The 13,201-nt window shown below is 55.6% G+C and overlaps 1 protein-coding gene across 1 annotated transcript; it reads right to left on the minus strand.

The window, feature by feature from the left end:
- Window positions 1–2,526: 2,526 nt before the first annotated feature.
- On the minus strand, window positions 2,527–4,745 carry LOC136353501 (uncharacterized). The gene is made up of 3 exons (XM_066304500.1): window positions 4,035–4,745; window positions 3,354–3,792; window positions 2,527–3,056 (listed from the first exon to the last, which is right to left on the minus strand). Exons 1-3 carry the CDS (start codon window positions 4,743–4,745, stop codon window positions 2,527–2,529), a joined length of 1,680 nt encoding a protein of 559 aa, XP_066160597.1.
- Window positions 4,746–13,201: the final 8,456 nt, after the last annotated feature.

Below are 13,201 nucleotides of genomic sequence, written 5' to 3' on the forward strand. Positions count from 1 at the left end.
GTGCTCGCCACCGCCGACTCCACCGTCCGGGAGGGGCTCAATGCCCAAGTTCAAGCCCTGGTGGACGAGCGGGCGGCCCTGGAGGCAGAGTGGGCGCAGCTCGTGGTAGACCGCGCGCGGGTTGATGAGGGGCGTCGCGCCGTGGACAACATGGTGGAGGTGGGGCACAAAATGCGCCAAGCCCAACTAGCGGAGATCCAGGTGCGCGAAGAGACGCTGGACTCGGTCATGCGGGAGACGGAGGAGGAGCGGTAGGCGGCGCTCATCGCTTCGAGCGTCCTGGATGAGGCGCTGGGCGACATCAGCTTGCAGTATGAGGCCCATGCCGAGGATCTGGCGAAGAGGGTCGAAGACGCCCGCGAAGTCCTCGACGCGGCTGCCGCCCAAGAGCGGCGGGCATTGGAGGTCGACGCCTCGCTGCGGGCTCGGTCGGCGGCGCTCAAGGCCGAGCGCAAGCCTTAGACGAGCGTGCCCGCTCCGCGCAGGAGTTCAAGGCCATGATCCATTGACGGATCGAGGTCCTCGACCGTAACCAGCGCGAACAGGACGAGCGCTGCCGGGAACAGGCGCAGCGAGCCCGGGAGCTGGAGGAGCATGCTCGGGCGCTGGAAGAGCGTACTCGGGTGCTGGAGGAGCGGGCGCGCATGCTAGACCAGCGCGAGACCACTTTGGCTGCCCACGAGAGAACGGCGGCCGAGGCGGAGTCCTCCCTTCGCCTCCGCGAGGATGCCGCAGCCGAACACAATCGGACCACCTTTGTCGCAGAGGCTCCGGTGGCTCGTCGCGCGGAGGAGCTGCGGCTTCGGGAGGAGGCGTGCCGGGAAAGGGACGCCGTGCTTGCCGTACGCGAGGCCAAGGTGAACCGCCGCGAGGTGGCGGCGTGCCGGCAGGGCGAGCAACTCGCGATGCGTGAGGAGGCCGTTGCCGGGCGCGAGGCCCGGCATCTGGAAAGCGCCCACGCTGAGCGCGCGGCGATGGCGGCGAGGGCTTCCCTTGAGGCCCGGGAGAAGGAACTGGTGGCAGGCGGGCAGTTCGGCGGCGCGGAGTTGGTGAACCAGCTCACCGCGGCTCAAAACACTCTCGTCGACCTGGGGCGCTTGGTGCAGGACCAAGCCGGGGAGATCGCGGCCCTCCGCCTCACCAACGAGATTGGACCTGGCCAACTCTCCGATGCCGTTGAACGGCTGGAGTGCGCGGGGCGCCGGGTAGGCATCTCTGTGCACCGGGCAAGAAGCTCCCGCCCACATAGCCGACACTCGCGCTCTGGCTGGATGGGATGGCGGCGGATTTGGAGAGGCTAGAGGAGGAGGTCGGCGAGGCCGTGAAGTCGTCGTCGGCTTCTTTGGCACAGGCCGCGGTGGAGCTGGTCCTCGCAAGTCATCAAACTCGCGACCCCGACTTCCTCCCGTGATGCGCGCTCGAGGACTTCCCCCTGGGGACCGAGGCGAGGGCTCGGGAGCAAGTCCGGGAGGCGGCCGATGCTATCATCTCCAGCTTCGAGGGGTCGGCCCCTCGGTTAAACCTCGCGCTAGCTTTAGACGAGGAGAGCGGGTGCGAGGACGGTGGGGGCGATGACGGCGGCAAGGACTGGGACGAGGTGGTCAGCGGCCCGGGCACTCCGTGACTATCCCCGCTTTTCTTCTTTTATTTTGTTATGTACTCGCGGTGAACGCTTCAAACTTTAGGCCATCGTGCCATCCTGTTTGTAAATAAAACTTCCCCTTCGCACCTTTACGTTCTTGCTTTCACCTTTGAATGTCTGCGGCAAGGAAAGAAGAAAAAACCAAAGCGAACGTATTCAATTGACTTTCTTATGATTAAGCTGCCGTTCTTACCCCCCTTTATACCCCCCTTGGGCTCATTCTGGTGAAAAGGGAAACTCACGCTCGGTCCGTGGCACCTAGGTGGTGAGGGGCAATGCCGTCGCCCTGAGGGAGCTACCCAGCAGGTCTGGCCAGACCGAGACTACGACGACCGGGGGTCAGGGATGGCCGTGTGAAGGCCCTTCCGAGCCCCTAGGGTTCGCCGCAGCCCGGGGCGCTACCCACGTTTAGGCTCCCTTTCGGTGGTTTTCAGGTCGCCCAACGCCACTTAGGGTCCGGAGTAAGCGCGAATCGTCCTTTGAACCAGGACAAGCCATAGGAAGGAGTAAGAAAGGGTGCGTAACGGCCTCCGCTTTAGCGGAAAAATTTATTGCTGGGGAAGGGAAAAGATACAACATTTTTAACAGTGGTAGCCCCCGGCCAAGCTCGCACAAGCCGAAGGATGTGCAGGGGTTGGCCCGAGTACCATGAAAGCGAAAGACGCGCGACCCTATGGATAGAAACGGCGGAGGTGTTTGATATTCCAGTGGTTAGGCAACTCCGTGCCGTCCTCCGTGGTTAGCCGAACGGAGCCCGGCCAGGGGACGCCGATCACTTTGTATGGCCCTTCCCATATTGGTGAGAGCTTGCTCAGTCCCAAGCGCGATTGCACGCGGCGTAGGACTAGATCGCCGACTTGTAGTGATCGGGCCCGGACGTGGCGCTAGTGGTAGCGCCACAGGCTTTGCTGGTAGCGCGCCGCTCGTAGGGCTGCGCGCATTCTCCGCTCTTCTAAATAGTCGAGATCGTCGCGACGAAGATCATCATGGTTGGCCTCATCATACAGCGTGACGCGAGGCAAACCCAGGGAAAGCTCGGAAGGTAGGACCGCCTCGGCGCCATACACCAGGAAAAAGGGCGTTTCCCTAGTGGCGCGACTTGGAGTGGTCCGATTCGCCCACAGCACCGCGGGCAGTTCCTCGAGCCACGAATCCCCATGCTTCTTTAGGACGTTGTACGCTTTGGTCTTGAGGCCTTTGAGGATTTCGGCGTTGGCTCGCTTGACTTGGCCATTGCTCTTGGGGTGGGCGGGTGAGGCGAAGCACAGCTTGATGCCCATGTCGTCGCAATAGTCGCCGAACAGCTCACTGGTGAACTGGGTGTCGTTATCCGTAATGATACGGTTGGGCACCCTGAACCGGGACGTAATGCCCCTGATGAACTTGAGGGCGGAATGCTTGTCGATCTTGACGACTGGGTAAGCCTCGGGCCATTTGGTGAACTTGTTGATGGCAACGTACAAGTGCTGATACCCGCCTCATGCCGCTTTGAAGGGTCCTAGGATGTCTAGCCCCCAGACCGCGAAAGGCCAAGAGAGCGGGATAACCTGCAAGGCTTGGGCCGGTTGATGGGTTTGCTTGGCGTGGAACTGGCACACCTTGCATCGCCGGACCCATTCTTGGGTATCTTGCAACAAGGTCGGCCAGTAAAAACCTTGTCAGAAAGCGTTACCGACCAATGTGCGTGAGGCCGAATGGGCCCCACACTCACCCTGATGAGCGTCGGCGATGAGCTTGACGCCTTGCTCCCAAAAAATACACTTCAAGAGTATCCCATTGGCGGCACTCCGGTAGAGGGTCCATTCTACGAGCACGTGCCGCTTAGAGATACGAGCGAGCTTCTCAGCTTTTGCGCGATCCTCAGGAAGAGTATTATTATCGAGATACGCCCGGATGTCAGTCATCCAAACGACCTGACAAGGGGGGTCGGGGTCGACCCCCTCGGGCCCCGAGGCCCGCGGGTCATCAGGGGACAGGCCGGAGGCCGTGGCGTCGGGGTCCCTTGGGGGGTCCATCCGCGCCGACGACTGCGCGAGCCTTTTCTCGAAATTCCCCGGGGGCAATGCGCGACAACTCGTCAGCAACTGCACTGTCGCGCCGGGGCACGTGCCGGAGCTCGAGTCCGTCGAAGTGGCGTTCCATGCGTCGTACTTCGCGGACGTATGCGTCCATTTGCGGGTCGGTGCACTGGTACTCTTTGGAGACTTGATTTACGACCAGCTGGGAATCGCCTAGGACTAGGAGGCGGCGGATGCCCATTCCGGCCGCCGCCCTCAATCCCGTAGGAGTCCTTCGTATTCTGCCATATTGTTCGTGGCTCGGAAATCGAGCCGAACGACATACTTTAGGACGTCCCCGCTTGGCGAAGTCAGCGTGACTCTGGCCCCCGCACCTTGAAGGTTGAGGGAGCCGTCGAAGTGCATAACCCAGTGCCCGGCACGAATGTCGGCGTTTGGGTCTCCTCCATCTCCGGAGGGGAGGTAACATTGGACGAAACAGGGTAGTCCACCGGGGTCCACTCCGCGATGAAGTCAGCCAGAACCTGGCTTTTGATCGCGTGCCGTGGTTCGAAGTGCAGGTCGAACTCAGCGAGCTCGATGGCCCACTTTACGACCCGACCGGTCCCCTCTCGGTTGTGCAAGATTTGGCCGAGAGGGTAAGATGTCACGACGGAAACCCGATGCGCTTGGAAGTAGTGGCGCAATTTCCTTGAGGCCATTAAGACTGCGTAAAGCATGTTCTGGGCCTGTGGGTATCGAGTCTTCGCGTCTCGGAGTGCCTCGCTAACAAAGTAGACGGGCCGCTGCACCTTTCGGCGGGGCCGGTCCTTGTTGTCAGGGGCAGCTGGCCGGGGGCTCCCGTTGTCAGGGGCCTCGGGAGGATCTTGGGCCATATCGGGATTATAGGCCTCGAGGCCACCCGCCAGAGCCTCTCTTCCTCCCACGGGGGCCTTGGGGCCCTCCCCGGGGTTGGGGGCTTCAGGCACCGGGCCATCGGGGGACGAGGGGCCATCACTAGTCAAGGGGGCCCCTGGTCCCTCCTCATAGCCGGGCTCGCAATGTGGGTCGCCCTCGTCACGCTCAACTACAAGGGCGGCACTCATTGTGTGGGGGGTCGCGGCCAAGTAGAGTAGCAACGGTTCCTCTGGCCCCGGGGCTACCAGGATGGGGGGAGGTAAGGTACGCTTTCAGCTGATTGAGAGCTTGCTCCGCTTCCTCCGTCCACACAAACGGGCCAAGGCGTTTGAGGAGTTTGAATAGGGGCAGCGCCCTCTCTCCCAGCCTCGATATGAATCGGCTTAGGGTGGCCATGCATCCCGTGACGCACTGCACATTCCTAAGTTTGCTGGGGGGCGCATCCTCTCTATCGCACGTATTTTCTAGGGATTAGCTTCTATTCCTCGGGAGGAGACTAGAATACTGAGGAGTTTGCCCGCCGGCACACCGAACAAGCACTTTTCGGGGATCAGTTTCATGCGCGTGGACCTAAGACTGTCGAAAGTCTCGGCCAAATCTTGCAACAATGTGTCTAGGTGGCGCGTCTTTACCACTAGGTCATCGACATACGCCTCTACATTGTGCTCTATTTGATTACTCAAAGTAATGCGAGTCATGCGCTGAAAAGTAGGACCTGCGTTCTTGAGACCAAAAGGCATAGTTGTATAACAAAAAGTGCCCCTAGCCATGCGGATCTGGTGATACCCGGAGTAGGCATCTAAAAAAGACAAAAGGTCGCACCCCGCAGTGGAGTCGACTATCTAATCTATGCGTGGTAAAGGGAAGGGATCCTTAGGGCATGCCTTGTTGAGGTCTGTGTAGTCGATGCACATCCGGAGCTTGTCGTTGGCCTTCGGGACGACCACCGGGTTTGCCAGCCACTCTGGGTGGATGACTTCTCAGATGAAGCCGGCCTCTAGGAGCCGCGTCACCTCCTCGCGGATGAAGGCTTGCCACTCCGGGCCTTGGCGCCGTACTTTCTGCCGGATGGGTCGCGCACCCGACCACATGGCGAGGCGGTACTCGATCACCTCTCTGGGGACCCCGGGCATATCCGACGGCTTCCATGCGATATCGGCGGGGGCCTTCTTCTTGGCCTCCCCTCGCCGGTCATTGGCGGGGGTCGCGGGGGCTTTGCCCTCCCGTCGGCTCTGCCGCTTCTCCTCATCGGCTTTCCGGAACCGCTCGGCCAAGTTCTTGACCGAGCGGCAATCGGCGAGGTTGTGCCGATAAGTGTTGTTCACCGAGCACCACTTGTCTGCCGACCGACCCTCACCGGAGGGAGCAGTGGAGCTCGGCTTGTCGCCGGTGGCTTTTTCCTTGCACGGGGCCCGTGAGGGCCCATCAGCCGCAAGGACGTGGCCCTCGTCGTCGGAGCAGGCCGGCTTCCATTTGCCCCTCCTATCTCGCTGCTTAGAGTGGGGAACGGACTCGAGGGCAGCCGCAGCCGCCGCGCCGGTGCTGGGGGAGTTCCAGGCCCACGCCTCCTCCTTTCGAGCCACCTTGTCCGCCAGCTCTAAGAGCTCGGCGGTGGTCTTGGGCTCCTTGGAGGTGATCTTCTCTAGCATGCGGTTGTGCCGCACGCCGTTCCGAAACGCATAAATGACCGCGTGGGCCGGAATGCACGGAATAGTGTTGCGGACCTGGCAGAAGCGCTGTATATACGAGCGGAGGGACTCATCGTCCTTCCACTGCACAGCATGCAGGTCCGCCTCCTCTCCTGGGCGGGGGTATGTGTCCTGGAAGTTCGTAATGAACTGCTGGCACAGGTCCTCCCAGGAGTGGATGGAGTCGGGGGGGCTGGGTCATGAGCCAGCCGCGCGCCTGACCCTTAAGAGCCATGGGGAAATAATTCACCATGACCCGGTCGTCCCCCCCCCCCCCCCGCTGCCACAATGATCGTGGTATAGATCTGGGGGAACTCGGAGGGATTTATGCTGCCATCATACTTCTCCATGAGGTTAGGGCGAAACTTCGGGGGCCACCGGACATTCCGGAGACTCGCAACGAAGGCCCTACAACCAGTCCCTCCAGGGGTGAACGTGGTGGGCGGACCGCCTCGCGAGGAGGAACACGGCACTGCAGACGAGGAGGCGCCTTCTCCCATGCGGGCAGCGCGGTGCTCGTCCCGGCGTCGCTCGATGTTGATTCGAGTGTCCTGCTCCCCATAGAGGCCGTCGTGATGCCTCCGACTTCCCGAGGCCCCCGACGACGTTGGGGCCATGGATCGCCTCGAGGCCGTGGCCGACCGACGGGCCCTCCTCCTTGCTGATGAGGAGAGGGTGGTGGGGGTACGCGACGTACCAGCAGCGGTGGGCCGGCTGGCCGCGGCCAGCTGCCGCTGGGCAGTGGTGACCAGGTTGGCCACGTCGTCCAACCATCGCTGGACGGGGGTCTCCGGCTTTGAGTTCACGGGGGGATGCCGTAGAAGGGCACCCGCCGCCTGAAGCGCGCCTCGGGGCGAGCCGCTGTCGCCGTAGGTGAGGCGGCTTCCCCCTGCCCGGGGGCGGGGAGAGGGCCGAACCACCCGACCGGGTGGAATCCTCCCTCCGTGAGGGGTCGCGGCGAGGCGGAGTCAGAGAATTGCGGCGACGGTGACGGGGGCCACGGCTCCCGCTAGCATCCTCACTCCTGGATGGAGTGGGGGTGTGCACCACCGCCTCTTCCTCCAAGACCTCGACCATAATCGTCGGGGGCGGAGGTAAAGTTGGGGCGGAAGGAAACGACTTCTCCTTGAAACACGCGAATTCCCCCTGCCTGGCACGCCAGCTGTCGAGGAGTGATCCTCTCTAGCGGGAGATTGTGAGATCCCCCTTTTGTGAGTTGGCCGGGGGAAAAGGCTCGCTTGGGGAGATTGTGTATCTGCCCTGAATGCTGCTAAATCGCGTACGGGCGACAAGATTATACAGGTTCGGGCCGCTATCAAGCATAATACCCTACTCCTGTGTGTGGGATTATGGTTGAGTGTTACAAGGGTTACTAAACTCTGGAGAGCACTCTTGCTCTTCTTCTCCTAGAGTTCAGGCCTACTGAGTGGCATCTCTTTCTCGGTGGGCAAGGTCCTCCTTTTATAGTTCAAGAGGATCCCACATGCACCGCCCCTACCTACACTTCTACGGGAGGTGGACCAACTCCACCTTGACCGGACCGTGATTCGTGCCTTCGCCCGGAAGCTAAGCCGCGGTCCGGCCTTCAGTGGGACCCAACGCCGCCCCCCACCTGACACGGGTGATAGCCCTGTCGTTCGCTCTTAAATGGGCGAAGACTTGCGGCAGTCCTTCTCACGTGGAGAGAACTTCGAACAGCGCCTTGATGGGACGGGACATACCTACCTCCACTCCGCGCGGATGCAGAGGCGATGTGGGGGCACGGCCGCCTGTCCAGTCGAATGTGACCAGTGATAGGCCGGTCACAGACTGGTCAGACTCGATTGACGTGCATCAGTTGGGCAGCACCGCACATCTGCCCTTACCGCATTAAATGCGGTGAGGGGCAGTTGGGGCGCCGCGCACATTGATAGCGGCTTGGCTTGGGTCTCCTCCCTGCTCGCTCCCCCCGCCACGTGGCGGTTGGGCGAGGGCCTCGGGGCAAGGCAGCGCGAGGGCCCGAGGGGCATGACGTGGCACCCCGAGGCCCCCTGGCTGCTCCTGCGACTCGCGAGGCGCGGAGGAAGGGCCAGCCTGTAGAGCCACGTGGTTGGATGGAAAGGTAACTTCCCCTCACTTTGCATACCCCCGGGCCCATATCTCCGACAGCTGTTGTCACCACGATGACGGCCGGCTGCTTCTCCTCAACCGCCACAGCCTGCAGAACCGATCACCGTAGCGCCCGCCTCCGCCGTCGTCTTTTTGGCTGTAGCTGCCTCTAGAATCGACCGCCTTAGCGCCTGCCTCCGTTCAAGCCGCAGCTGCCTGCTGCTGCCCAAGCCGCTGACTCGACCGCCGTAGCGCGCGCCTCCGTAGTCCGTCGTCCAAGCCGCCGCCGCCTACTCGACTTGCTACCGGCCAAAATACATCTCCTATAACTTTTCCATTGCCATCTCGTACCTCACTGTGACCGATTTTAACATGATTTTCTCTCGACTTGAAAGAACAGGTAAGGGGATTTGGTATCTAGGCTTCCTTTGGGAAGAGAGGAGACGAAGAGGAAAGAGAACAAATGAGTGTTGCCACGGTCTGAAGAGAGGCAGGGAGGGAATCGATCCTTGGTCAAGGACAAACATGTCTTATTATTCCCTTGATTTTTCACATTAGTTTTATGAACTATTTTTTACTCTTAACTGCACACATCAAACGGTAATGGTAAACAGAATCTATTATTGCAGTGGTAAATTTGCAATTTTTGTTTTTTTAATGGCTATTTCGAGTTAGGGGGTAAAAGTAGTGGTATATTTGCAATTCTCCCAATGGATTTTTGTTTCTCTTATTTTTGTTGTTCATATTCGAAAAGATCGATCATGAAGCGGTGTTTAGTGTTTGTGTTCACTTTAGTTGGTACAAAGCTAAGCTTGATGGTGGTAATTGTATTCATGTGCACCGCAAAAATATAAGGAATAGGTTGTGGACTATCGTCAACTTGTGATGCGAACTCACTCGCAAAGGGTGGCCCAATCTTCACGACAATAGGTTTGAAGCAAATGGCACCGGTGTAAACTGTGCACCACGAGGGTACTAGCTGCGAGCCGATGTGACCATAACTACAATTGATACAAGCGTTGCTCACATCATGGATCAACAAGAAGCCATCACGATCAAGTCCTTCAAGCGTTGGAATCCGATTGGCCCACCTACTATATTGCTGACTTGAAAAGGCCGCCAAATTTGCATTCGAGCTCCATTTTCGGCCTGTGAGTACTTAATGGAAGATCTCGGAGTCCTCTTTCCAACGGATGCAGCCTCATCTCCAATTTCCATCTGAATTGGCCACAATCACATAAACAAGATGTTGTGTCACCTACAATGAGCCTATAGACTACTTCATCTGGGACCCTAGCCCAAATGGGGCCCATGCAGGGTGCACCCCAACTAGGTGGAGCAGGACCCTAGGGACCCCTTGGTCGTTCTCCCACCTCCTTAAATAGCTAGGTACCCCTTCATGGTTACTTATGTTTTGTTTAGATTAAAGTTTAGTTTCGCTACTTTGACGTGTAATCCTGTGATCGATTAGATCGCCCGTTTACTCGTTACAGAACCCCAACTTATCATTTGTTTTCAATTCCTATTTGCAATTCAGATTGCTTTTATCTTTTTATTGCTTGTTTCTTCGATTTGCTTGCAGGAATAAGGTTGATCTACACTGGCAAGATCAACAACCCACAGAAAGGTGTATCGATTGCTAAGGCGCAACACAACAACGTCTTGTACGGTTGTAGTCGGGTCGTCAACATTTATTCTAAATCGTAGTTATCATCAACTCACCGAAAGATCGGGCCAATCATAGTTGTGAGCGTATCGAGTGAAGCTCAAGGTTTATCAAGTGTTATCAGAGCTATCGTTGCTCGATGAGTTTTTATCTACCTATAATCAGAAAATAACCATACAAAAAAAATCAAACATGCCTAGCCAATTTTGTGTCATTGTATTAGTCTTTTTAGTTTTTGCTTTGTTGAGTTTTGCGTTGCATCGTTGCATCGTGTTGCTGGTCTTAGTGTTTCACGTCTTCCACCGTCGTCACTCTCGCCACTGCGTCTTTGTTGTTGTCGAGACCTATGAAAATGGAATCGTCTCGCTGCCAGGGTTCTATTTTTGTAGTTTTCAGAAATTTCTATCGGTCGGTTTTAGAGTTGTTCAGTTGCATCTAGGGTTTGCTGATCTGCCCATACTTTGCCGTGCACCTGTGTGCGAGGAAAAAGGAGGGGGGCGAGTTTTGTAGGCCCCATTTGGCACAGCTCTAGCTCCCAACTCCAACTTACCTGGAGCCAAAGTTGTGCCAAACGGTCCAGATCCTCCGTTTTTTGGAGTGGAGCTAGCAGAGCTACTCCTAGAAAATGAACTACGGGGGTGGAGCTGGGTTTTTGCTGCTCCACAACTTCACTCCACCCCAAAAGACCCACTACCCTTTATTTTTTAGTATATTTATACAAAAATGCCACTCAACTACCCTTCACTCCTCTCCTCCCGTTCTCTCTCCTCCCCCATCTTCCTCCCGATCCCAACCGTGCTGCGGGGGACGGCGGCGGCGCGCACGGAGATGACACGCAGTGGGCGGCGCACCTGGGGATGACGCGCGGCGGGCCTGGGGACGGCAAACAGCTGGCGGGCCGATGGCGGATGCGGAGAAGGATGACGGGGCGGCGGTCTTCTTCAACCCAGCAATGGGCTCTAGGTGTGGGGGTGGCCGGTTGTTTGCCCCCCCCCCCGATGACAAGCTGCGGCCACTCCAGCGCCTTGTGCTGTGGCGGCGACGGCTTGGGGTCCCTCTGGGTCGTCGTCGGTGGCAACGACGGCTTGCAATCTCGATACCGAGTGAGCCGATCTTGCGCCCCGGTGCAGCCGGCAGCCGGCGATGCGCTTGGGGACGGCGAACGGTCGGCAGCTGGGTTTCCTTTCTTTCAATTTTTTTCTTTTTTTCAGATCTAGAGCTGAAAGGTAGCCAAATACTTTTCAACAAGTCTTCAACTCCAACAGGAGCTAGCTATTAATAGAGTTGGAGTTTGGAGCCCTACCAAACAGGATCGTAAATTAGATTGGATTCAGTTTCCACGAATTTGTTTCGGCAAGGAAAGAAAAGGAAAAGAAGGAAATGATTTGATGTGGTTTACTTTTGTGAGGGGAGAGTCCGACTCTCCACTTCATCTGTAGGCCGAACCTACCAACTCCTCTCCATAAGGCCTGGTTTAGTTCCCAACTTTTTCTTCAAACTTCCAACTTTTCCATCACATCAAAACTTTCCTACACACACAAACTTTCAACTTTTCCGTCACATCGTTCCAATTTCAATCAAACTTTCAATTTTGGCGTGAACTAACACACCCTAAGTCCGATTCTTCCTAAGCTGTGTCTGGTCAAACACCTTATGAAATTTTGTGTTACGTCGGTTTTGAGATTCGTTTGCAAAAATAGAAACCGCATAACTTCAAAATTCCTTTTTTTTAATATAACTTTAGTTTTAGGGTTTGCGCTTTTGCATTTGAGTCCCTATAATTTTCATAATTACATTTGAGTCCCTGTAATCTTGCATTGAGGTCCTTGAGTCGATTTGTGCTAAAGAAAAGTGAAAAAGAGAAAAGGTAGAAATGTGCTTAAAAATAGCAAAACAAAGCCGCACCAAAAAAAAAGAAAAGAGCAGAAGAAGAAGAAGAAGAAGAAGGAGGAGGAGGAGGAGGAGGAGGAAGAAAAGGGAAAAAAACATCTGTTATCTTTGAATTGTGCTTGAATTGTTTCTAGTGATATCTTGTGGTACCATTTGTGTCTAGTCTCACGTCTCTAGTATATTCTAGCCTAGGACTAGCACGATACTGATTTTGAACGATTATTCAACGTTGCATTATTTGATTTGAGCATTTGCTATTCCTTTGCTACATATTTAAGCCTACCTAGAGCCCCACATATTTGATTGCAATTATATGGAAAGTGTTTGCCAAGGCATCGATACATCCAACTTTTGGTATTTCTTATGACCACAGATAAATCTGCAAGTGCACGGAATACCGCTATAGCACTTCACCTTCGGGTGACCCCAAAAGGATATCGAACTCAGGAAACGCGTGTAATCTACCAAAGGCTAAAACAATCCAAGAACAACAACTATTGGTAGGCAGGCTAGTCTAGAGAGGACTTTCTATGTGTTTAAATTATCTAAGCTAAGTAAAGGTAATTTCCTACATGTTGCTTCGAGCACCGACCCCTGCTAGTTTGCCAGCGTGGTTCCGGCTATAGCTCTATGATGTATCCGAACATGGAGGATTACTAGGACGAGATTCAGGGCTAGCACCACCTACCGCCTACTTCTGACAAATCCGTAGGATATACAACAAACAAATGTAATCTCTAACCTAGACACCACGCATAAGTTTTTAGTTACTACTCTAATACTTGCGTAGGAACTTCCTTCTTTATCTAAAGTCCTAGTACTAGAAGACTTAGTATGAATACTAAACAATGAACCCACAAAGATGGAAATATATCTCACTTAGACCAAGTAATTAAATAACAAATAGAAATGATCTCGCCTCTCGAATGCTTACTTTATAGTAGAAGCTCTGGGAGCCTCCCTCCAGAGCTTCTCCTCACTCTACCTATTTCTAATTACATAACGATAGTTTGTTGCATTTGTTTTCTTGTAGACACTTCTCTGGGCAAGATCATGCACTACACGATGAACACAATATGGAAAAACTGAGGACGGTTTTCCATGAAGAACGGGAAGATGATGTGACCATAACTATTATGGATACAACCGTTGCTCACATCATGGATCAACAAGAAGCCATCACGATCAAATCCTCCAAGTGTTAGGATTCGATTCGGCCACCTGTTGTATTGCTGACTTCAAACGCCCACAAAATTTGCATACGAGATCTGTTTTTGGCCTGTGAGTACTTGATGGAAAGATCAGAGTTCTC

Source organism: Oryza sativa, chromosome 10 (genome assembly GCF_034140825.1).
Source record: "Oryza sativa Japonica Group chromosome 10, ASM3414082v1".
Classification (NCBI taxonomy): domain Eukaryota; kingdom Viridiplantae; phylum Streptophyta; class Magnoliopsida; order Poales; family Poaceae; genus Oryza; species Oryza sativa.